Source organism: Thunnus maccoyii, chromosome 10, assembly GCF_910596095.1.
Source record: "Thunnus maccoyii chromosome 10, fThuMac1.1, whole genome shotgun sequence".
Lineage (NCBI taxonomy): Eukaryota > Metazoa > Chordata > Actinopteri > Scombriformes > Scombridae > Thunnus > Thunnus maccoyii.
The window spans coordinates 9,413,218-9,440,305 of NC_056542.1; the positions used below are offsets into that span (position 1 = coordinate 9,413,218).

General features: G+C 38.9%; 1 protein-coding gene across 1 annotated transcript; it reads right to left on the reverse strand.

Moving 5' to 3' along the window:
* Window positions 1–3,133: 3,133 nt before the first annotated feature.
* On the reverse strand, window positions 3,134–26,004 carry scn1ba (sodium channel, voltage-gated, type I, beta a). The gene is made up of 6 exons (XM_042424418.1): window positions 24,504–26,004; window positions 12,667–12,833; window positions 9,419–9,656; window positions 7,926–8,067; window positions 7,558–7,629; window positions 3,134–5,600 (listed from the first exon to the last, which is right to left on the reverse strand). Exons 1-5 carry the CDS (start codon window positions 24,565–24,567, stop codon window positions 7,563–7,565), a joined length of 678 nt encoding a protein of 225 aa, XP_042280352.1. The 5' UTR covers window positions 24,568–26,004; the 3' UTR covers window positions 3,134–5,600; window positions 7,558–7,562.
* Window positions 26,005–27,088: the final 1,084 nt, after the last annotated feature.

Genomic DNA, 27,088 nt, shown 5'->3' on the forward strand with positions numbered 1-27,088 from the left:
GGGATTCGCTCTTCCACGTCGGGAGTTGAGTCCCGTCAAAGGTCGTCCGAACAATTCAACACCAGACACCTTTTTTTTTTTTTCACCGCTATTTTTTTTTTAGATGTAAATTTTACATCTGAAAGTAAATTCCAAACAGACTTCCTTCCTTCCTCCTCCTCCAATCCTATCGCGATTTTATCTTTTTTGAAAATCAGTGTGATGGATCGTTTGTTTGGACAGCAAGCTGCGTCTGACTATTTCTCAGACCGTTACAGTATTTATTATTACCAATGACTCTTGATCTGAAGTCCTGTCCTGCTCGTTGGAAGTCATTCGGTGGGTATTTTGTGCTCTGAATTAGCTGTTGCAGTGCGGACCAAGAGGAGCTTAATGAGAATGATTACTGGTCACAGCAATAATGACAATAGTGATTCTAGTACTTTTTGAATGTTTCAAACAAAGTAGTATATAATAATAATAATAATAAATTGTGTGTGAATGTGCGTAGAGGCAGTGATTTAAAAAAAAAAAAAAAAAACAACAAAAAACAACCAAGCAAAGAAGATTTTGACTTGACAGATGTGCGTGTGTATGTTCATGAGGAGTCCTCAATGTTGCATTTTCAGATGTTACATATTCACATTATTGTTTGTTGTTTTTTTTTTTTTTTTTTTTTTTTTTTGAGATTTCTCTTTTCAAATTTGGTCGCTCAGTCTTTGTATCATGGAGCCAGACCTCAACATTTCAGGATTACCATAGACTTGATCAGGTTGAAACCTCAAATTTAAGAACAGCTACTTCATAGTCCAACTGGGCCGGACGTTTTAAAAACAAAAGGACCAACCAGAATTTTTGTAGGCCCGGGTGAAGAAAAAGGGAATCTGTTTTGCAGTATCGTTTCTTTGTGTGTTTGTAATATTAATTTGACTCACTCGTCTTCTTTTTATTGAATTCCTTTTTTTTTCATTTTCTATCTTTATTATTTTGTCGTCTTTATTCGTCATTTCTTTTCAGCCTTTTTCCCTCCGTCCACTCGATTCCTGACTTTCTGATGATGTAAAAAAAAAAAAAGAGAAAAGGTCTCACCCATCTGTAACCCCCTCTTTGTTTTCTTCTTCTTCTTCTTCTGCTTCTCAGCATTCAACCCCACTCTTCCTCTCTTTTCTCTATGATGTGTGCTCGCTCTTCCCCTTCACCTGCTCGCTCGCTCTCTCTCTCTCTCTTTTTCACTGCAAATGGCGGCTACAGAAGCATGTGGGCCCTGCTGTGCATGGCCATTCGTGGATAACAAAAGGGTGTAATATTTATTTAGGGGAGGGATTGGGGGTGGGGGTGGGGTGGGGTGGGGTGGTTTATTGAGGGAGAGAGAGAGACAGATGAGGAGCGGGGATGAGAATGTACTGTAAAGATGTGATTGTACGCCACGCCATGGAGATAAAAGACAAGATCTAAAACATGCAACAACTCTGTGCTCGTCTTTGAGTCTGTGTGTGTCTTTACCTCAAACATTTGGGTCAAATTTTGCTGTGAATTGCAGTGGAACTACTATTATTTGTTTTTCTATCTATTATTTAGTTGTTTAATCATTTGGTCCATAAAACATCAGAAAATAGTTTAAAAAAAAAAAAGATAATATCCCAAAACCCAAGCTGACATATTTAAAAACAGTCCAAAACCCAAAGATATTCAGTTTAATGTCACAGAAACTTATGAAAACTATCACAGTTGAGAAGCTGCAACCTGTGAATTTTTGGCATCTTATAAATTGTTTGGAATATAAATTTTCTGTCAATTACCAGATTGATTAATTGACTAATTGTTTCAGCTCTCTTGTTAACATTATATCAAGTCTGAGTCAGTGAAAATCAAATCTTTCAAAAAAATAAGATTTATTCAGACACCTGACATTTGTTTTTATTTTTTATTTACTGAATGAAGCAGAGAAGAAGCCATAAAGTAAAGCTGCAACTAACAATTGTCATTAATTGTCCTACTGAGAATGTACATGATTCATTGTTAAGTTAAGTAGAAAAATAATAACCAGCGTCTTGTTTATCTGACCAACAGTCCAAAACCCAGATATTCAGTTTATTATAATATCACAAAGAAGCAGCAAATCATCACATTTAAGAAGCTGCAACCAGCATTTTTTTTTGGCATTTCTGCTTAGAAAATGAAACAATTTATTAAAAATTAATTTTCTGACGACCAACTAATCATTTAACTTCTACTTTAGTGGTTTGAATGAATGAAAATCAAATCATTCAAAAAAGAAAGATTGATGTAAACTGATGTGATGATGCTTATGTTGTCAGATCTGATCAAACTCACACAGACCTGATGAAGCAAATTAGCTTTCGTTTTCCATTGATTACTTTTAATAAGTAATAAGGATGTTTTCCAAACTTAAACTCTGATTGTTTCTAATTTAGTCATGATGAGTATACATAAGTATTAAACATTTGAAACCAAGTTTTCAGGGGATTTAGAGGAAAAGGAAAAAAAAAATCCATCCATCCAACTACATGTAGCTTGAAATTCAAAATGATTAAAGAAGGAGAAATGTCCTTTTGTTAAAATAAGGTGCTGCTGAACAACATACAAGACTAAATATGCCTTAAAAACAACAAGCAGCTGCTCCTCTCATTTTCCTGGAAGTGTTTCATCTCCTCAACTCCTACACACATTTTTTTTTTCAGTGTCTTTGCTGGTGTTTGACTGAGTTTTCATTGTACCAATGGTTGCATTGGTGTAGCATAGTTTACCTTCAGTCTGTTAAAAAAAAACAGATGGGTGGAAATGGACTTTTAAGTGTGATTTGAAAACACCTCACAGCATATCAACCACCTACACATCTACCACTTATATACGATCAGAAGAATTCAGATGAGACGCGGGCTGATTTTCTCAAAAGAACTTTATTTTCTTTCAATATATCACTTTTTTTTTTCTTCCACACCTACACATGAAGTGAAAACTGCAGTAATTTGTTGCTGAAAGAAAACGCGTGGACACAAGCAGACCACAATAGTGTGGGAGACAGTGTGGTCTTCATTTCAGTGGTTGATTCATCTGTGCAGGAAAAGGCCTTTAGATGATGTAAACTGATGCGTAAACCACTCAGTAAGCAGAGTAGAAGTTGCCTGAATCATTTTTAAACTTGCATCCCACTGTCTGTGTTCATACTGATTAAAAAAAACATATTGTGGTCTTTGCTCATTCCATCAGTAACCATGCAGTTATACTGTTTTAAGTTAGAAATTTCTGTGTCCTCTTCTCTGTAGGGGAGTTTTTTGGGGGTAAAATAATTTCCTTGGAACTTAATTTAGACCCTGGTTCCTCCGGTGGAAACGCAGGTAGAGGAATTAAGTCCCTAAAAGGGTTCTTAGTCCCTGGGTAAAGTTCCTACAGTCAAAACGTGGTTAAAATGTATCAAACTGATGATTGGTACAAAATAGATAAACAGTAAACATGCAGAACGGCAGTGTTTGGCTGCCATCTAGTGTTCAACAAAAGTCATTAACCTTGCTGTCTAAAAAGAGGTGCAAGTTTTTTTTTACGAACACAAGGCTTCAGCTCTTTGCTTTTCCCCTTTGGTTTGCACTGGTTTCACTCTGGGAGGCACACTGGACAGGTTTTGTGGTACATTTGCCCACGGCAGTTACATAATGGCAGTTAGCTAAGCCCTTAAGTTTCTACAAAGACACTAAAACATTTGTGTGAAGTTACACATCTGTGGGAAAGTTTCCACTGGAGACAAATTCAGATAAAAGTGACAAGTTTCATATCACATCTCTACATAAATTGGTTGAGCTGTTTTTAATGTGATTACTTCAAAATGGGTCTGGTGCAATAAAGTGGGCATCATCTTCTCATATGTCACAGGAAGTCACACTTTGGCCTCAGATACCATTTAATCCTCACCACCGAATGTAGTGAGATGTTTTCTGAGCATTGAGACTCGAAGAGCAATTTAATGTCTGCAGTGGGCCTGCTGGGTTCAGCAGCCAGTTTAAAGGGGGATGATGGTCTGCTGAAAAGGGGCCTGTCATACCTCAATTAAACAGAAATTCAGCTTTAAATTGTTAGCATTATGCATTATGAGCTCTCAGGATTAAGGAAAACACAGCAAAAACATCACTTTGTTGTCTGAAACAGGGTCTCATTTCAGTTCTACCAATATGAAACATCAAAAACATGACTGATAATATATTTTTCTGGAAAGTTTAACCTCAAATTTACAGTGCCTGATTACTGCATTTGCCCTTATTTGAGAGCTAATAACTCTGAGAACACGTGAAATCTTCATCAAACATTCTCCACTGACGAGCTAAACATTCAGCAGAATTCACACTTAACACAGATAACATTTCTCTTGTTCAACAGACGTGTGAATGTGTGATCCTGAAGTAAAATATAAGACGGGAGATCACGTACAGCGACTTCTCAGCTGATGTGTGACAATCATGACTCTTCACAGCTGCTCCAAAAGTGACGGTGCACCTCACATTCTCACATTAGCTCTCTAATTCTGTATGTTAAAACGTTGAAAGAAAGACAGAAAGAAAAGTAAGAGTTTGTATGTGTTGCCAGCTCAGGTTTGACCATTTTCATTGGTTTGACAGGTTATCAGGCTGATAAATATGTATTTCAAGTTGTGTGGCTCACTGCTGATATGATGGACCTGCAATCATGTTTTTTTTTCCTTGTATTTTTCATTCATTGTGTCTCATGTTCGTCTAAATGCTAAGAGACGTTTTCAGGCTGCTTTTAATGAAATTCTGGGAGAAAACACCAAATACTTGTAATTTTTTTGGGGTGTAAAACTGGTCAACATGAGACATTATGTATCAGGACAAGATATCAGCTGCTGTAGCAGTGTTTCCTCCAAAGCTTTTGGTAGTATTACATCTCATTAGTAAGGAAATTAGACAGGAAATTAGCACTATAATAATCATCTTACAACTATTTAAAGTTAAAACAAATCTATTCCAAATATTTAAATAATCTTTCACAGTTTTATTTGATTAAAAACATTTAGATCTATCATTAAAATATTGGTTGCATCACATATTAATGAAACTACAGAAGAAACACCGACACAGCTTTGGTTAAAAAATTGGCTTTATAAAACCTGTAGCGGTCGAACCCTGATGCCAACACATGAAACAGGACAAAACTGATTAAAAACTCTTAAAAACATGACTGTGACAGACCATCAGAAGCATGATCAGTCTCTTTGATAAGCTTGTAAGCATGCAAATAGTGAATATACAATGTAGGCTTATAATATACTCTACATGTTTTCAAAGATTATCTGTGCATACTTATATACCTATATACAGCACAACTCTCTCTCTTTCTCCTTCTGTCCCGTTGAACCACAACCTGATGCATCGGTCTGTCCCTCAGAACAGGATACAGTTTAGTCCTTTTTCCATCCGTTTGTAGAAAGTCACTTAAAATACCTTTTTGAGGACATCTTTTTCCTCGCTTGTGGTTCCATGTTCCATCATGTGGAGAGGATGGTAGGAGCTGAATGATGGTGAGAGGAACAGAGGGAGCATGGAAGTGGATGTGAGATTCCTCAAGGAAGCCTTCTTGAATTCTTCCTCGACCTGAATTTAAAAAAAAAACAAAAAAAAAAACTATAACCTCAATTTTCTTAAAACACGGCAGGCTCGCATAGAACACAAGCCCCTATCTTTGCTCCCCAAAAAATCAAATTAAAATGTGCTTTAATCTCAGTTTTACAGTCCAAGATAAAAATAAAAAAGTACTAAATTGAAACTATCTATAGCAAGAGTGCGGCGGAGACAAGAACAAATGAAAAAATAATACTATTAAAATGCTGGAAAAAATTAACTAATTTAATGGTACAATTGATCATAATTGGTAACTTGATGGTATATATTACATTATTGATGAAGAGCACAAAATAGGTACACTAAGAACACAAAAGTCAGTAACCTGAGGGACAAAAATTATCAAAATATTCCCTTGTGATTCCTACTGAATGGCTCCAACTTTAATTAGTCAATTCGGTGGGAGTTAGTCCTTTTGAAGATCTGGCAAACCAGACGTGGTTGCAGGCTGAAGTAAAGAGTTTGCTAAAGCAATGGTTCCCAACATTTCTATGCAAAATACAAAATCACATTTCATGTTCAGACCTCTCTCTGATCTTTGCTTTTGCTCACTGAGTTTGCTTGATGTGATTGTTAATGATTTGACACAGGGCTGAATTATCAGTTCTTGGGGAACTGGTTTAAAATGTATCTGGAGCTGTTGTCATAGCAACAAGCTGAAAACTTCCAAAAGTGCAGGCTTATTCACGGTTAGCCAAATGATGACTCAGACCTTTAAGGGTGAATCTTTATATATGAACTCAATTTCAGATGCAAATCACTCCTGCTTTGATGAAAAATGTTAGTGTGATTATAATTTCAGATTAAAACATGAGGGATATTAAGAAACCATTACAATGTGTTGGTGTAATTATCCTCTTACAAAAAAAGTCCCTCGGGAATAAGTTTCAGTTGTAATGGAGTCCTGTAGGAATTATGCAGGTATTGTGAAGAATAGTGAAAAAAGAAGTTTGGGAGACTAAACTTGATTAAAGCTTTCAGACTTAGAAAGTTATTAGACCAACTGAAATAGAAAACACTGCATTTCACTATGTTATTATGATGGGAATTTGCCATTTTAACACTAAAATTGATTAAATGCATCTGCACAACAAACAGACTTTCTGTACTTGGATTGAACCAATAATTTAATGTAAAATAACATAAATTTGACTATTACAGGTTTGATTTATAATCCAATTTGACAATTTATGCTTCTTCCAGGTAATTATCTGTGTAAATCTACTTAATCGTGAACTCACAGTCTAACTGCATTTATTTATAAAAAAAAATATATGTTTACTGTATATACTGTATAACAACAATGGGATGTGGAAACAGTGGAAGAATTGTGGAATATACAACACAAATAAAATGAGACTTATGTCATAAGTGTACTGACCCACTATATCCTGGAGGACTTAAATTCACGTCTAAAGTACATCATATAACTGCAATCATATGATAAATAGTCATCAGAATCAACTCAATATTCATGTTGCCTTATTTTAAATAAAGGCATATTGTTATTTAAGAAAACTTCATTAAAACATAATGTAAACAGGTTTGAAGAACCAAATTAGCTGGATAAGAATTAACAGGATTATTTAAGCCTGAATTTATATAAACTGTGTTGGAAGAACAGGTTTGGTTGGTTATCTGTTCATCTGATATTAGTTAACAATACATATTTTAAATAAAGGGACGTCTGTAACAGAAATGAAATTATTAAATTTCCAATTTTTTAAAAAGTGAACATAATTCAATTATTAAAAAGAAATGCTAAACTGTTATTGTTGACACAGTTTGCCTTATTAGGTGGTAACAATGCAGTAATGATGAGAACAACAAATAAATGAAATAATATGAGCCTTGGTAAAAATGAAAAAAAGAGGGAAACACAAGAAGAAACTGAATTCAGAGATCAAGTTAAGTGAGAATCCAGACCTACCGGTGCTATTCTGCCACTTGTTCACCCGCACAATTATCTTTACTTTCCGAAGCTATAGCTAAATACTCCGCCCTGAGGGAAAGAAAGAAGTAGAAAGGAGAAAAAAGTGAAACAGGCAAACAGGATCTGTGAATCAGAATCAGAGCAAGACATCAGTTCAGTGAGGAAAAAGGAAATGTTTGTTAATTTTAGAGGAGCAGATTTGAAAACAGATTATGTCTCCGCTTTCCAAAAAGGTGGCAGAAAGGAAAAACAAGGGTGTAAGAGGAAGGTGGGAGATCAGGACATTTGGGTGGCCCGGCAGGATCTGGCACTGGAGAGAGTGGCCAGCTGGGATGTTTGTGTGTGTTTTTATAAGTATGACTCACGCGCTCTCTCTTAGGGCTTCCTCGCCTGCTGCTGCAATCTTCCTGTAACAGTAAATCATCTCAACCACCAGCCAAAGCTGCAGCCCAATGATGGAGACGTACATCATCACCTCAGACAAGATGGATGCCATTCCCCTGGTGACTGGAGAGACAGAGAGGGAGATAAGGTAAGATATATTGTAACTGTGTGCTTAGGGAAAGGGGGTTGGATTAAATTTGTACCATGAAAAGGATGAGAGCTGCCCAGGCCATACATTTATTAAATGATATGAGTCATAATTTATGACTACGTGCTCTGAATTACAGTGTGTCATAATAAATCATTTCCTGAATCCTGCTGCAGATACAGTTAACCTATCAGACATCCAGAAGGGTTCAGCGTTCTGCTGCAATATCACCATGTTAAAGGTTACTGCTAATCCTACCTGGAGAAATATCCATGAATGAAGGGGCCAGTATACTCCGTTAAAACTGTTTCTCAGATGGTCAAATAGCTTCAAAACACGACAGATTTGGGGTGCTGTGTAGGGCCATTTCTATAACTTTCCGAAGTGGCATTCACATCTACTTTTCTTTTCTCTTTAGCTCTCTTTTTCTATTCTTTACGCAACTATTTCCACCACTTTTCATGTAAACAACTGAGTGCAACACTATAAATGCTTTCCATCTGAAAATGTGTGTCCATATTTAAACGATATCGCATCTCCCTCCTCTATGGTGATGGTCAGCTTTTCACTCCACCTGTGGCTGTTTGGAACAGCTATTAAGACTTTTGATATCTGACATGATCAGACAACATGTTGTATAAACTAGTTCTGATCGAGAACAACCCAACCCTTAATCTGCCTGCCTGAAGTAATGAAAATTCAGAGGACTGAGCACTGAGCCTTGGGGGACACCTAATTAAAGCTGCTAATTAAAATGAGCAATATACTCCCTTGGCAGACTTCTAGTGGTTCCAGAGGCTACATAAACAATTACTTGTAGTATTTCACTTCTTTTTCTCGTTCTTTACTTGAAATGACAACCTCTCAAATACATCCATACATCTTTGAGCCAAAATCCAATCCGAAATATGCGAGTGGACAATACGAACAACGTGTGGAACAACCTTAGCAGCAAAGGCTATGGAACGTGTTGTGGGCATGTGTAAAAAATCTGACATCAGTTTGATGATGAAGTAGAGGTATTATTGCAAACAAAGTTTTTAGAAAAGGCTGAAGCCCTGGCTTTTGACTTTCAGGGAGCATTTTTACATATGTTCACCTCAAGTTTTGGAACTTTGACCATATTTAATATAGACATCCAACATTACGAAAAAAGCTTGTCATGTCTCGACCAAGTCTCTGACCAAGTCTCTTCTTTGAATTTACCAACTCCACAAGTCTTAATCTGTGGATTCTGTGTGTGCAATGCAACTACAAGAATCCCAAAAAATCATTTTTTTTAACTTCTCTGCTCAAACCCACAACATCCCTCCCCTTGGTCCTTACGTCGTGGCACCACGTTAATGACGATAGTCTTGCTGGTGTTGGTTTCAAACTCGTAGTTGGTGTACCGCAGGACCCGGTTGAATATGCACTTGTAGATTCCTGTGTCATTGAAGGTCACATTGAAGATGTAGATGGAGCCGTCCTGTAGGTCCTTGGTGTGTTTACTGCCCATCCATTTCAGACGCTCATAGAAACGTGGGTCAATGATTTCCTCCATATAATCTACATAGCTGTATATCTGGAAGAGAATTATGGGATTTTAGCGAACAGGAAACAAAGCAGAATGGAGACTGTAAAGATTCAGCAAAATGATCTGGCAGTGTTCAGATGTTGTCGAGCAACAAGGGTTTTTATGCATAAAAGTCTCACTAAAAATCAAGTCAACTTCTCATCATCAAGTGTTGAGGTATATGAATGTGTTTGCCCTCCTTACAGGCAGCCACTAGTATCAGTTAATTTCAGTATGCTATTAAATGAAACTTTTAGATACCTGCTTATACAAGCTTAAAGGATAAGGCTGGCAATGTTCTATACTTTTCTTATTTAAAACAAAAACCATGAAAAGACCAACACCAACAATGCGTCAGACCAACTTCCCTACCCTGTCTATAGCACTCAGCTGTCAGCCTATTTGTCCCTACTGAAAATGTAAATATTTATGAACAGGTCACAAATACCATGCTTTCATTTTTTAAACTGCCTCAATAATTTTCTAAAACAGCTGTGCATTGTAGTTTTTAGAAAACGTTACTCAAACAGGAATAAATTGTGCATTTGTTGTGGACTATTTTTAGCTGCAGATTTAGTGAGTTTTGAGTATTTACGGCAGCAGGATGGTGTGTGTGGGATTGACTCTAATGAAACTACAGTTGTAATGAAGAAATGAATCACCCAATGCAACACTGTGGCTCAGTTGTGAGTATTAAATGTTTTTTTGGACAACAAAGGAGGGTTTATTTTTTTGATTGGTAACTTTTAATTTAAATTGTGGTGATGTGTTTTGTATTTCAGTATTTTATTGTTAGTTTTATGTTGAATGGCTTGTGCTTCTTTATGATTCTTTGTCTTTTAACATCTACATGTCTTGACTTTAGCATGTTTCCCCTTTTATTATTTGTTTATCTGTCTGCATCATTAAATCATATCATATAATTATCATATCATAAATGATTCAAACCATTTTGAAGGCTGAAATCTGCTGCTTATTTGTTGATTTGATAATAAAGTGATTTTTAAGACCTAACTATAAAACTGTGCCTCAACATAGTTGTGTGTTTTTAGGTCTCAGATTGTGAATATTTCTTTCACATTACAAATTCAATTCTGGGGATCAAACATTCATCAAGTCAGTGAGTCAGTTGTCTAAAGCCACACAAAGAGGAAGCACTGGGTCATCTCAGTGACCTTTGACCTCTTACATATCAACACTGTGAACAGAGAATAGCTTAGTTCAAGGTTTTAATCCCTGCCACTGTGCTCAGGTTTCTATTTTCCAACATTCAAGTGTGACTTTATTTGGAAGTCACAGTGTAAGGAGCACATTACACCTGTTTTTGGATTTATTAATAGTCTTTAGCTTGTACTTTTATTTTCTCACAATGTACATGTGTATTTCTTAAATTACAGATGATGAAATTTGATGATATTGTAGTCTATAAAATTGCTCAGATAAGTTGCTACCAAAGAACGTACAAATCATGTTTGAAATGATAGTCAATATAATCTTAAAGGAAGTTGTATGTTCAAGAAAACCAGAACAAAATTGAAAAACAGATGCATTCCTGTTAAAGTGATGAATTTATGGAACAAACTTTAGGATGAATTTAAAATGTGTAAAACAATCATTATGTTTAAGAATAATGTATTGAATAAGTACAAGAATATGGTCAAACCTGATATTATCTTTTGTTTAAAGATTTTTCCAATAATTTATTGATTTATTTTTCATTAATGCTGCTCTACCATACTTTGAATGAGTATGAAGTGAGGAATACAGTGAAGTACTTGGTGTCTTGGTGAATGTAGAAGCATAGGAATAATAAGCTTTAGCTTCAGTCAACACCTTTTCAGTCTTATTTAAGAAGATTTGTTGACTGTTTTCATAAATGTGTTTTTCGGTATGTATCCCAGTTTGATAACATTTACTTTTTCTTTATATGCTGCAGACCTAAATGAAAAAGCTTGATCATAATGATAAATAAATACAACTACAACAGCAACAGCAAGTTGTTGTTTTCTCTTAGACAGTGAAACAAACTGACTGTTCAGCGTTGTGAATATTCAGTAGTCTTACTAGTCGTCACATCACCACCGGTGATGTTTTTCTGTATTGACTGAGCTGCAGTTAAGGCCCCTGCACTTCCTGGTGAATTAGTGGATGCAGGTTTTTAAATGGCAGCTGAAGGCTGATGGAATCACTCCCACTATACCTACATACAGTAATGGCCTCTATGCTTTACCAGGCGAGGACTCCTTTGCTAAGCAAAAGTGCCAGCCAGCACAAAAGGGGGGAAGAGAAAGCCCATCATGAAAAATGCAAGACTCTGCTCTCCTCATGATGAATGCATTGCAGCCATTTCCCAGAAGAACCCAGACCAACAACCTTGTTGTGATGGATGTTTTGGGGGCTTTGTGCTGATTTAATCTACTGCTTTATCTGGACACATGATAACTAGGTACATTAGGGAGAAAACTGGTTGCATTTAATGTAATGGGCATTAATATATTGGTAATATTTTGTGAACTTTAAACATTTTTACTTTAAACCTGGGTATGTTCATGCTCATGTCCAGATCGCTTTCTCAGCACGCTTTGTGTTCATATCAAGATCTGGGCAGTTTGGTTACTTTTCTCCCTAATTTCAATTTTCGAAGTCATTTATTGAAGATTATTCTATTAATTGACTGAGAACAACTGTATCAGAAAAAGGGTCTTTCTTATCCTTTTCAGACTTTCATAGTTCACATTAGTTAGTAGTTTTTCAGTATGTATTGCATATGGTATCAGTCTTGTTATTGTCATCATATGATTCAAATTGCTGTTGCTAGACTTTTAATTACAATAAGCAAGATCATACGGAGATCATATTCTCCATTTGAAGAAAAATACTTGCTCTAGTTTCATGACTTTATCATTACTCCCTGGAATCAAAGGTGACAGTGTTTGCTCTTTTGGCCCCCAAACCCCACATTCTTTTATGCTTCCCTTCTCATGTTATCCTTTTTGTTTTATTTTTAACTAGCACTTACATGGGAGAACTCGGTCTCATCTGAAGCCCTGAAGTACCAGCTGACCGTCGCTATGGCAGGCACTTCTCCCCTCATCTTACAGGAGATGCAGCCCAGTTTGAAGCCTTTGTTGGCCACTGCCTCTGTGTCTGAGTCCACCTCCACGCAGGCTCCATGGCAAAGAGATGCTACAGCACAGAGAGGATGAAGAAAAAACAGTTAGATACCCTCCGTGTCACCTTATAACGCTTTGTGTATTTGCAGGTCACAGGGTTCAGAGGTAAGAGCCGTGGGTGGCCGTCATCCTCTTTTCCATGTACCCGTGACTCGAGGGAAAGGTTGATACACGGGCAGAGCTCTGGTGTATTCTAGTATCTTATTACTTGCAGGCAAATGGTCTTAATAGTACTAAACAAAACAATGGTTGCTACTGTAACTTTTATATTTGCGTGCTTGCTCCCATTGCTTATTGCATGCGTGTTTTTTAAAAAAAATTTTATTTCTTGTTTCGGGCATTGCTTTTGTCTTGCATTTTTATTTCCACTCAACATTTCAGATCATAGATTGTTGTGAATTTGGTTCATTTGGTTTTTAGTTCTGCTGTAATTTTCATTTCAGATGTTTTAATCTGTGAAACTGAGGGGAAATAAAGAGGTTGCAGTGAGCGATACCATTTCGCTGCATTTTGTCAGTTAGTAACTGAGCTAAATTCATATATAGAGGTGTGAGTCTATATATGCCACCATCATCATGACACATACTTCTCATCGGCCGGGAGTTACACACCTGTAACTCCAAATGTTTCTCTCTCACACTGCACCTTGCAGTTTCCACTGAGGCCTCAGCATCGCTCTCAACCAATGATCTTGTGCTATTCTCAACTTTGACCTCTGGGGAAGCTTTTGTTTCAAATCGTAAGATGGGGAGGGGGGGGGTGAGGGAGAGGACAGGAAACACATATACAACGCTGATCAGAAGAACTCCGAGAAATCATTAATAGTTTGGCTGAGATTCACAGAGGTTGCACATCGTCCTTCACCTTGTGTACACAAATATGTAAAGAAATGCTCTATTTCTTACTGCCTTGGATACAAATATTGCAACACCATATATGAAAGAGTTGAACAATTAGCAATGCTGCCACACTGCAGAGAAACATGGAGGAAAGGAATGAAGGAGGAGAAAGAAAGGAGATTAGCACAGGCTTCAGTAGTAACAGCCATTTCTACAAAAGCAGGGGGAGATGGGGATGCAGGGAGGGAAGAGGCCTAATGCTGGCTGATGCACTGCAGAGAGAAAGGGAGAGAAGAGAAAAGGGAAAGGAGGAGAAGAGAAAGTTAAGAACATAATGTAAGACTTCACATGCCCAAAAATATACACCCAAACATAAACGAAAGGATTGCCATCTATTTAGTCAAACCAGACATGGACAGCTAGGCATTTAAAACCAAAAACAGACCAGAACCCAGTTGGACCCGAGACCGACTGAACCCGAGCCTGAACAGATCTAAAGGATTTCATTCCAGAGTGGTTTCAGTTGACCTGAATTGAGAAAAGTGATTAAACGCTTTGAAACCCTGACTCAAATTTTGTAGAGTGCTTGTTTTAAAGCCACATTCAAGCGAGTAACTAGTTGCATGTTGGATAAAAATACAATGTTCATTGCTGAAGGGTCTTTATTTATCAGGTCTGGAGATAATTTGGTGGTAAATTTTGTTTTCATACAATCTGATATTTTCATGGTTTTGTCGCACTGAGTTGGACTATTGTCACAATATTTCAGTAAGTTTAATGTTATTTGATTATACCTGCCCTGTTAGCATAATTTAGCTCAAGTTGCTAACATTAGCTTAAGTGTGCACTGCTCATTGATCCCAGTAAGTTGGCATTAATTTCAGCTCTTTTCCACGGCATGAAAGGCAACACCCTGCACTCATTTGGAAGATCCTGGCTCCAAATGGAAAAAAAATGCAACTCTGTACTTCAAACTGGCTCCAATGCAAAATAAAGGTGATGTCACACCTCACTACGTCCATCTTTATATACATTCTGTGGTTATAAATGATATTGGCTTCTTCAAAACCTGTCTGGTGTCTGATGTTTTCTGCCCCATCAGACATCACTGAAGTGTTGAACAATATTATTATAACCAATAGAAATGATGGCCAAAACTATGAAAATACAACCAAAGTTGTAATAAACCAGATTTTTCCTTTGACGTTGCATTTACACAGACCTGAGACCCACTGCAATAACTCAAGTCAGTCAAAACCGGAATTTGGGGTTTTCTTCAAGTCGGGTTCTTGGGTTTTGGGGGTTTTCTGGGAGCCGGGTCTGTTTAGGACCTCTAGATTATAAGAAAACAGACTTGAGGCAGACATCATTTGTAAATACTTGTTGTTAAAGTCTTTTTAAATCTGCTTAGAGAACAGGTGTAAAGAACAATGCAGTGAGCAGAAAACACAAAATTGCTGTGTTATTTTCTATCTTTCAGTTCAATCTCTGCTCTAATTAACTTTCTTGTCTCTATTACAAATGTGACTTGATTGCTTGTGTTAATTACAGGCTGCTGTAAGCTGCACCAGCTGTCAGTGCTGCTGCTAATTCTCGCCCACCAATAGAGGTCAATGAAAGTCATTCATCACTTAATGCTCTGGTGAAAATTCACAGGGAAGCATTTGGAAGTCAATTAATAAATCACCATATTTTAGGTTGAACACTGATATGCAATGATATTTTGCCCCAAGTCTGTAACTCCATTGTATTAGCTTCTACTGTGTAAAAAAGACAGAAAGACAGAAACAGATAGAAAGGCAAAGAGACACTAGACAGACAAAGGAGCAAGACACCCCATGGAGAAAAACACAGAAGGGTTTGAGATGGCTGACACGCTGACTGCTCAGAGAAAAGGAGACACATTACAGTGGCAACTAAGCACATGTTTGATGAACAGCTCATCAGACGAACAGCAGGAGAGAAATGAAGAGAATGTCTGAAGACGGAAGAGAGCACTTCGGTTGCGGGACAAAAATAATAACAAAGAACCACAGAGACAGATGGAAATCTAGCAGAAACAGCAGCATTAACAGCACACACAGACAGTGTGAGGCAGTAATCCGGAGGGAGGTCGTTGACGCAGCGAGAGGGGAGATAGTGCAAGGTGAGCAGGGATGCTGCTGACTGTCTGAAGCTGAGACAGCAAGTTTAGAAGACAGAGCGAGAGAGAGAGAGAGTGAGACAAACATGCAAACAGACACAAAAGGAACTGCACATCCAAAGTGCAGACTAAACAGAGTCAGAGCCACCAAACTGCCTCAGCAACGAATCTCATTAACAGAAGCAGGACACATTCACACAGAGCATAAAAAAATGTAAATTCATTGTGTAATCTGTGGATTGAGGTTCAGGATTATGCAACGGATATTCCAGAAATTGCAGATTGGGAGTTTTTTTTTCCTGACAGCGTGCTAGCTGGTTAATCCCTCATATCAGTGGCTGTATACCCCTGAGGCCTACAAAGCAAAAAAAAAAACTCTGATATAGACTAAAAGCTGCACAAAAGACCATTCAACCACTGAGGTTAGCTATCTTAATGTGTTGCCGGTGGCTAGAGGGAACACAAAAAGGATCAAGGTTATTTGCTGAACTGGCCATAAGAGAGAGAGAGGGGGGGGAGAAAAGAAAATTAAATAGGTGACAGCAAAAGAGATGAGGGAGGACAACATCTGTTTCCATGGTGGACATAAACACTCACACACACACACACACACACACAAATGCTGTAGACATACATAACCTGGGGAAATGCCAAGCATCCATGACATTTCCCCTGACACCAAGCAAGCAAAAGACTTTCCACTGGAACAAGTAGACAACTGAACCACACTGCTTTGCGAGCGACTCTTTCATTTTACTCCACAAAGCTGCCACATTGTTGTTGCTGGTAAAGTGATGGCACACTGGTTTTATCAGTATAGAACAAGCCCAAAGAAGCCCTGACTGGTTTTCTATCTTTCTATCTTTTCTTAAAACAGCTGCTCCCTTTGTTCAAAAGCACAGTTTCTGTTTTGTGGAGTCCAAAAACTGAAACAAGATATCCAACATGTGTCTTATTATGATTTATGAACAAAAAAGAAACAACAATGTCATTGAAAATTGTCTCATTGAGTCAAAAATAAAGTGGTAAGTGGCGCAAACTTCCTCTTAATCAAAATCAACTTTGGACCTTTTTCACATTTCATTCACTTCTCTTTCTCCTAAAATCTTTTCTCCCTACTTTGGAAGATCATACGTGACCAAAAGTCAAGGATGCAATAGTCAAGATTATGAGTATATATTGAATTTTTACTACAAGTGGCACAGGAGTTATGTTTTTCATTTGTGTGTTATTTCACAGGAAATCTTAAAAACTTGTTGACAGATTTCAATGAACGTTAGAGGAAATTTTGGATATGAGCAAAGAAATGAATGATTAGTGTTTTGTGTAGATTCTGGGTTTTGGAAAAAGATTTATTAACATTACAATAGGGAGCATTTTTGAATATTTTTTTTGTTTGTTTGCTTTTTGGCACATGTGTCCCATGATTCTGTATTAGTACTGTACATGTTTTGATACTGATTGAGATTGAATGCTGCCTAGTTTTATGGTGATCTCACTTAATTCCTTTCTGTTAAAAGGAATGAATAATCTATTTCTGCAGACTGTCCATTGTAGTCTGTTCCTGCCCTGTTTGGTGGATGTGCAGAGAACAGACTCAAAGACTGCAGTGTAAAACTGGACCAGGAGTTCCTGAGGCAGGACTCCCACTTCAGGTCCTGGGAGATTGTAGATCCCAGAAAACTGAAGGAGTCCACAGCTGACACAGCGCTGTTGAGTATGGTGAGGGAAGGGGGCAGTGATGAGGGCCTCCTCCTGAAGTCCACTGTCATCTCCACAGTTTTGAGCATGTTCAGCTCCAGGTTGTTTTGACCGCACAACAGGGCCAACTGTTTGACCTCCTGTCATATGCAGACTCATCTCTGTCTCTGATGAGGTGGATGACTGTTGTGTCGCCTGCAAATTTCAGCAGTTGAACAGACAGGTCTCCTGAGATGCAGTTGTTGGTGTAGAGGGAGAACAGCAGCGGGGAGAGCACACATCCCTGAAGGGTACCAGTGTTGAATGAGATTTCTCCCAGCCTCACCTGCTGCTTCCTGTATGTCAGGAAGATCACAGTGAGCTGGGTGAGTTTGATGAGAAGGACCTCTGGGATGATGGTACTGAACGCCGAGCTGAAGTCCACGAACAGGATCCTTGCATACGTTCCTTGGGGAGTCGAGGTGTTGCGGGATGTAGTGCAGTCCCATGTTGACTACATCATCCACTGACCTGTTTGCCTGGTAGGTAAACTGAAGGGGTTCCAGCAGGGGGCCTGTGATGTCCTTCTGGTGGGCCAACACCAGTCTCTCCAAAGACCTCATGACCACAGACCTCAGGGCGACGGGCCTGTTGTTGTTCCATCCAGGAGGGTTGATGGAGGGTTTCTTGGGGACCAGGATGATAGTGGAGCGTTTGAAGCAGTAGAGGACTTAACACAGCTCCAGTGATCTGTTGAATATCCCTGTGAAGATGGGGGCCAGTTGGTCAGCACAGACTTTCAGACAAGAAGGTGACACGCCATCTGAGCCTGGTGCCTTACTGATCTTCTGTCTCTGAAAGACCTGACACACATCCTCTTCACAGACCGTCAGTGCCGGTGGGGAGTCAGGGGAGAGGGGGGAGGAGATAGCAGGGGGTGCAGTTGGTTGTGTGATGTCTGAGTTGGAGCAGGTGCATTGTGTGTGGGCTGATCAAACCTGCAGTAAAACACATTCATGTTGTTGGCTAGTTGAAGGGTCTGTGCAGTGTGGGGGAGGGTCTCCCGTAGTTGGTGATGTCCTGCAGGCATCTCCACACTGACCCAGGATCATTAGTTGAAAACCTGTGTTTTTCAACTTTTCAGTGTAGCTCCTCTTTGCTACTCTGATCTCTTTTGTTATTGAAGGTGCAGAAAGTTTTGGTGGGTGCAACACATGTCCTCACAAAATCTGATGTAAGATGTCACAGTGTCAGTAAGCTCATCCACAGATCTGTAGATACAACCTCAAAAACACTCCAATCAGTGGAGTCAAAGCAGGCTTGGTGCATAATCAAAGTGGGCCGACGTTCATCTCTCTCGCTCTTGTTTTTGTATAATGGGCTGCTCAAGGAGCCCACAGAGTGACTGGCCCACTGGGATTCCTCACAGTGCTCAAGATGGCCAGCCCAACTCTGAACATTATCATTTATTTTGAGTTGTGTTTCTGTCCACCTGGTGAATGTATATGTATTTGTCATATTGGTTAATATCTAAATATTTGCCAGAACTGAAATGTCACTATTTTGCAGTTAAAGACATTTTGAGACAACTATAATTGAAGTCAGAAATAGTGAAAGAGTTTTAACTTTGTCAGCCAGCAGTCATTTTTCTCAAAACAGGTGTCACATTGTTCAGGAACTGAATACAACATATTGAAATAAATGTTCTCATGTCCTCCACGATCCATCCATCTTACTCCACACAAAGAAAATTATCTGTCCACATCCTGATCCATAATGTGCATTTGTCCTTGTCTGCCCTTGTGTGGTACACACTTACACACACACACACACAGGCAATTTCCAGAAGCAATACTTCAGTGAAGGAAGAGCACAAGTGGAGTGAAAAACTACGTCACTGCTGCTGGTAAAGCATCGAGGTAATGATCACACTGTTGGAGCTTCATGTCTCGTTTCTTATTGGTTGGCCTGTCTCCAGGATGTCACCTCCCTCTGCTTCTTTCTTTCTTTTTAAAGCTGTTTTCTTGAGCGATTGTTAGAGCTGTTTTTGCTTTTGCTGCAGCTTTTTCAGTGTTTCTTTTAAATAAATCTGTTATTCTGTACGTTACAATAAATAAGTAAGATGCGCAACTGTGTGTTGATCTGGCAACTGAGGGATTTGTTGATGGAAAAGTCTTGGTTTTATAGAAGGTTTTCACAATCCATAAACTTTAAAATGTCTGGTGGACAGCCTGAACACATTTAAGATTTTTTTCTTAGTGTCTGGGAGGTTTTCATCTGACTTAAGTGACCTCCTGACTTTTCCTTTACCACCACCAGCAGGTCAAAGTTTTCACAAAATTCACAAAATTTGGTACAAATATTCATGTTTCCTTCGAGCTGAATCATATGGACTTTGGTCATCCACTAATCTTTTCCTCAGCACCACAGTGAGGTTGACATTTTTGTTTTTATTGAAATATCTCAACATTAAATGGATTGCTGTGAAATGTAGTTTAGTTCAAACATTCAGAGGTCCCAAGAGGATGGACTATAACTTTGGGATCCTCTAATCTTTCTTCTAGTACCATCATCAGGTCAGATTATAATTTATCCAGTGCTTTGTTTTATAACTAAATACCTAGAAAACTAATTACTTTTTCATCAGCCTCCGTTTTACTTTGTGTTTACTGGTAGAAAATGTTAACTAAGCTGTGCTTAGCCTCAAAGAGCTGGAGACTCTCAGTCTTGTTAAGTTCTTATTGACTTGAGGAGAAAACAAACATCTTAGTTTTTGTTTGGGGAGTCTCACACTGATCACGGAAACAAAATAGGACGTTTATTTATAGCTGAATAAGTGACAGTACACAGCAAAATAATTATTGGTAAACTGATGAGTTCCCAGCTTTACAAATACACCAAATTTGAGCTATGTGGAAGGTCATCTTGTCTTCAAAGCCTCTCCTCCCCAACCCCCCTCCAGTGGGTACAGAGAACCCTGGATCACAGATCTCAGTCACACAGTTGAATGAACAGGGGCTCAGGTGTACGTGCATGTGTGCCACACAAGTGAGCAGGCGACATGCAGCCTGCAATTAGATCACAGCACGGTATCTCGCTCCATATCTGTCAGTCAGACTGGATCTTGCAATAAAAATGCCTCCAATGGAATCAAAATGTAACTCCCTTCAGAAGATTCATGCAGCACTGAGGCTGCACAGTCTGACACAGCTGTAGATAGACCACCAGTGAATGGTTGTCATAGTTTCTAAAATCACATTCACTTTTTTGTTCAGATTGCAGTTGGAGTGCATCAATCAAGGGTTCCTTGTTTACAAGCACCTGCTGTTTGTATGAGGCAATAAATATAGATCCAGACATCCTACATACTGTATAAAGCAGCCATTATGGGTTTGTACAACTTTTGAAGACAACAATGACATCAGAGGCTCAAAGTGCAGTCAACCAGAAGTGACTTTAATTATCAGGGAGCAGCAGGGAGTGTTTGAAAGACTTAATGTTTCTGGTAAATTAGTAAACTTAAATTTAAAGGTAGAAATTGTAAAAATTGTAAAAAAAAAAAAAAAAAAAAAAAGTTTATAGAAAATTTTGATTTCACAACATACTGTATGTTTGTCTGAATATGCAATTTTACTAGTTTTAAGTTGTTTGGAAAAACTACAAACTGTATCACAACAAAAAACAAGAAAACTTTTTTTATAAAAAATATTAAAGCAAAAGTGCAGATGATAAATCAGACTTAAAAGTAAAAAAAAAAAAAACTTGCTGCAGTGCACCACTCCAGTAGTTATAATTAGTTTATGTTCTACTCTGGCTACTTAAATGCTGCTGTAATGCAATTTTCAATTTGTGCAGATGCTGCAGGCTGAGTGGAGTGATGGAATGGACATGAGCCCAAATGGCTCTGCACTGAGACGATGGTGTAGTTGTTGGAGTATCCTGTTGACGGTGATCTCCTTTGACCGTAAGTTCGTGCTCGAGCCATTTGCAGACTAAATGGCTCCATGCTGCGACGCAGAGAGTCGATCTGCTGCATGCATTAGTTAAGAGATGCATTAGGTCTTATGAGCTTCTGTTCTGGCTTGAAAGCAAGGACACCCGACTCCATCAATAGACTGTAGCTGTTTACTTTGTGTCATATTTGAATGAAACATGACCGACTGACTGAGTGTTGCCTAATAACTCATTACATTAATTTAAAAAGCGAAAATACTCTTTCATAATTTATGGATCTTCAGCCCTATTGCTCCGCAAAAATGTCTGAGCTCTTTTCACCACATATGAATCGGTCATATATGGTCAGTTTCAACCAGCAACTAATTATACATCTGTATATCTGTGTGGTAGGATCATGTATTTTGTGACATTTAAAGCATCAACATAGAAAACCCTGATTCAAATATAATGACAAGTTTACTCATGAAAATCCAATCTTTTCTTTTCAGGCAGCCAGTTGGTGTTTCACTGATATCTGTGGATTATTGTGAATAATTGTGTTGGAAATAGATGAAATTTTCATTTGTTTAGTTTTTTTTTGGCACATTGTGAATTACAAAAGAAATGTACATTATATTCCAATAAGCTAAAGCTGATATCTAAGTAGGTTTTATTGTATGTTGGGGTGAGCTGTTCCTTTATTTATTCTTTTTCTGATTTAATTTGCTCTCTGCTGCCATCACTTCACTCAGCTTAATTTAGATGGAGCTTAATATGATGGAGCGTGAGTGGAGTTTGTGATAATCATCAAATCACCTTAATTAATATTTAATTGTTTTAATATGCATGTTTTCTTTCCTATACCAGAAACTTCTGCTGTCTTTAGCTGAATTCCAAATGCACATTTTAAAATAAAAAAGACCACACAGTGCTATTTTTATCATCTGTTCCTCTCGTCTTCTTTTTAGGAGATTCCATCCAATCTCCTGTCTCGTTTTATGTCCTCATCCTCACTGCGTCCAGCTCCAGATGTGCTCACTCGCTTCAGTCCTTAACTAACCCGCCGGCCCCTCAACCAAACGGTCTATTTCTGTCAATTGAGGTTGTATAACCTTCTTACTTTTTGCCAAGCGTCCTTTCTCTGCTCGCTATCCTGCTGCCTGGCTCAACTTTCTGCAGCTCTGCCTGCTTGTTACACTTCATGTAAAGGAATAACAACATTATTATTATGCTTTTTTTGTGATTATGAAGCTGTGTTGACATGTGCATGTGCACAGGTTGTGTTGCTGGCATTTTTGTCAGTGAGACAAAGAGCAGCTGGCTGACAGAGATAAGTACACATTAAATCTCTTTTTTTAAATGCATTGCTTCCTTTTTGTGCTCCATTTTAAATCCCAGTGCTTAAAATGAGATTATCTGTTACGGCAGCATGCAACCCCAAAAAAACTTTGTGCGTGGGTATTTTTTATTTTATTTTAGAAAAGCATTAAAATTAGTAAAATATTTAGTTTTTCTTTGTTTGTTTTAACTTGGCCTGGGTTTAACAAAGTTTAACAAGTCAAAAGCATTTTCAGGAAAAAGGATTTTTCATTATTATTATAACCTCGGTCCATAGTTGTAACCCATTTACTACCATCTGCATTGTTTTTACACCATTTAGCAAAGTGTTTAAATAAATCCAGGCACTGTAAATAATGCAATGCAGCTGTGATTGTACATTTCATAAGACAAGCTTGTGAAAGATTATTTTCTCACCAAGTTGCTTCTCTTCCTGTGGGTGTCAGGAGACTGACAGCAGCTTAAAGGTGATGGATTATTTAGCTCAAGCTGTTTTCACGTCAGTGCAAGAAGCGTTTCTTGTGCTATAAAAGAATGAATTCCAGTATATGCCTTCTTGTGAAGGTAGGAAATCATGTCGTGATATCTCCAACTATAAAGATATCAGCAGAGGGAGTGGAAGAGTTGAGGGCAACTTTGATGATTGGCACAAATTTAAAGTAAAATTCAGTTTTTATGGTTTAGGTTGCCAAAATCAACATTAGTCAGCCATTAGTAGTATAAAAATTGAACATGGAGACCTTACTTTACTGAAACATACCAGATGCAGCAAGCTATAGAAAACCTGGATTTCCTCACAGGATTTGTGCAGATGTAGTAGCATCGAAAACGGGAAAAAGTGCCAGAACAGGAACATTTGCACGAGAAACAACTGCTGAAATCACTGTATTACAAACTCTCCTTTCACCTGAGCTACAGCTGAAATGATAAGTTGATTCATCGCTTGACAGAAAATAAATTGCCCACTATTGTGATAATTGATTAACATTCCCTGGTTTCAGCTTCTCCAGTGTGAGGATCTGCTGCCTTTCTTTGCTTCATATCATTGTAAACTGAATATTTTTAGGCTTTGAACTGTTGGTCAGACATTGGATGATTATCACATGGGCGGTTAGGAAGTCGTAACAGGCATTTTCACTGTTTTCTGACATTTTACAAGCCTAACGATGAAAAACATTGGTCAACTTGAGTTGTAGCCTTGAACTGATCAACATACACATCAAGGGAACACAATGCCTCAATGTAACACACAAGAAATGAATAATCTACATAATGATAGTAATAAGTTCAATTTTAAGTGCCGTTCATATAATCAAAGGACACTTAACATACTTTATGTATAGAAAACAAGCAAAAAACTAAAAACCTACATAGCTCCAGACCTTTGAAACACAAAGGCTGGTGTGTCTGTGTATGTGTGTGTGCCCTCCATTTTAACACCGCCACATGGCCCCATCTCATTACTCTAAAAAAAGAAAAAAAAAACAAAAAGCCCTGAACAGCTGGGCTTTTAGCCAGCAATCCAGCACTATGATGGACTCATAAACACTCACTCGCACAGCTGCATCTCAACACACAGACACGCACCCCAAAACAGTGCCCACATCAGACAACGGTGGAGGACAGTAAACACCTCAACGCTGACACACAGCACAGACGGTGAATGAGGTCTGGATGGTGGCTCATATGCATGCCAAGGTGTTGCCATCACGGCGTCACCCTGGCAACAGAACCACTGCCCACTCACCTTGAAGAGCCAGGAGGGCCAGAGATAGCAGCAGCAGCAGCAGCAGCTCTCGTACCGACGACATCCTGACAGAGGAAAGAAGACTGGCGGCTCTCAATGACGTCAAAACACACACACACACTCGCACACTTATGATTGGGAGACACACACACACACACACACACACACACAGGCAGACAAAACAGATCTACAGTAGATATTCCAGCTTGGTGATGAAAACCTCAGAGCACTAAAATACAAAAGATGTCCTGACTTTGGATTAAAAGTCTGGGAGGTGAGAGGAGGAGACTCTTTCCTGATGGGGCTCTGGGTGTGGTCTTCTTCTCCTCCTTTTATTTTTCAGCTGATAAAAGGGGTGGGTGGGTGGTTCCTCTAGCCGCTCAGATCTTCTTTAGCACCTGAAAAACCTGGCAGCAGCAGTGTGGAAGGCGCGTGCCCTACTGTCTTGTCTCCTCACCTCCCCGGCTCTAAATCACTCTATTTATCTCGATGGTCTGTCCAGCCTCTCAGTGTGTGTGAGCATATAGAGTTACCAGAGGGAGGAATCACTCCGAGTTTCAGGTTTCAGCCTCTTGTCGCTCCAAAAGGGCCTTTGTTCAACTATTTATACTCTTCCAGGTTGAGCAGCGCACCCTTTGGCCTTTTTAGCTCCACAATGAGACAGTGCACACCAAATAACGCCAGACTCTGACTCGCCAAACTGCAATAACTGTCAGTGATTGAGAATAAAAGCCACTGGAAGACTGATATCTTAGGCTGATCTGATAGGGGAAGATGCTGAGGTGTCCAGTGGAATTAGTGCTGGAAATGGAAAACGTGTGTGAGAGTCGTGCAGTGGAGTTCAAATGTCTGTTAAAATGTCAAAATGTTTCATGCACGAACGCCTTCGAACTCGCTCTCACTCCACTTTAAAACGAATGCACATTTGGCCTGAGCAAAAGGAGGGTCGACAGAGCCACAGTGTGAGTGAGATGGAAAATGGAAGCAACGTGAAGTATCCTGTCACTTGTCTCCAACTCTTTTTGGCTTTGGAAGAAATTACAATTATCACCTTGTTATTGTTATTGCCTCATATCTGTCTTATTGCTTTCTTTCTTCGGTCCAAATCGCACACTCACAACTACATAATCTCTTGAGATAAAGCTCTAGGCGGTGATCTAGGGCAAAGCCTGGTTGATTCTTATGTTTACTTATTCAAGTGGACTCATCTGCTGTTTGTGCACATCAGTTAAGCCATATGGTTTGTTTAGCTGCTCACAGGCTTGACTGCAACAGCACAGGTGTCTCTGCTGAGATGGGTCACCACCAGCATATGAAACCAGTTTAAAAGTGGGTTGGCAGGCATGCATTGAACAGCTATTAGGGGATATTTACACCGCTGCCACCGTCAGTGCGTCTCTGGAGGTTAAAAAAAGTGCATTCCGGCAGTGTGGCTATGAATTAAGAATAGGGTGTGACTGTGTTTGGGGTGAGCAAATAAGACACTACAATCAACAAGCAGCTAGTCTTATATTAGTGAATTTGCAAAAAAAAAAAAAAAAGAAAAAAATTTGTCCTCTTTAAAATCCAATAGTGTCACTTGTTTACCTGTCACCTCCTTATCAAACAACCCCTTTTAAAATCAAATCCTGGACTTTAGGCTCACAGATATCCTCGACACGTCTCGTCCTATTGTTGGGTCAGAGGTGGACGGCTTGCATCCCGCGTCAGGCAGCCAGATGAGGGAAGTCGCTCTGCTGTCACACCGGGGACCATCGGACAGATTTTGGGATCAGAGCACGACACAGAAAAGAGAGAGAGAAGCGAAATAAAATCCTCCTTTTTCTTCTTATCGCCTTCAAGAAGAGACGCACGTTGGGAAATTTATTTTGGAGACCCGCATATTCCTCCTGGGGATACTGACCGAGGCGTCAAAAATTGAGGAAAAGCGAGGGGGGAGGGAGGACACACACGTACACACAAAAATCAGTGGCCTCCAGAAATTACATGGCGTGTCAGTGGAAGGATTCCGCGCTAATCAGTCTTTGGGATGGGTGAAGGCTGGGGGAGGGAGGTGCATGCAGGAGGAGGAGGAGGAGGAGGAGGAGGAGGGAGGGTGTGATGCATTGCAGCAGAGGGATGGAGAAAGAAGAAGAGGAGGAGGGAGAGGTATAGAGCCGTTGTTATGGCAACAGCGATTTTATGTGATGTTTTCATCCTTTGCAAAAAGCCCCACGTGTCTGCAAAGAGAGAAGTCAGTGTGCAAATATCACTCATATGAATATTATAACAATTACAAGAGTATGACTTAAAGACAGATTCTTTAATTAACATTTTTTAATGATTAACTTGATTTATGTGTGAATTTACAAAGCACATTAAATCCAAGAAGCCAGAACACAACACACATGCACACAAGATTAAAGATTCGAAGTTTATCTGTCATAGACAGAGATCATATGTGTAGTGAAATTAGTGTGACAAATAAGATGGGAAAATGTGTAGAAGAAGAAATCAGAAAATAAACAATTATAGATTCAAAAAGGTCAAATGCACATTTGTCACAAGTGCAAATATGCACAGGGCAGTGCAAAGCAGAAAATAAA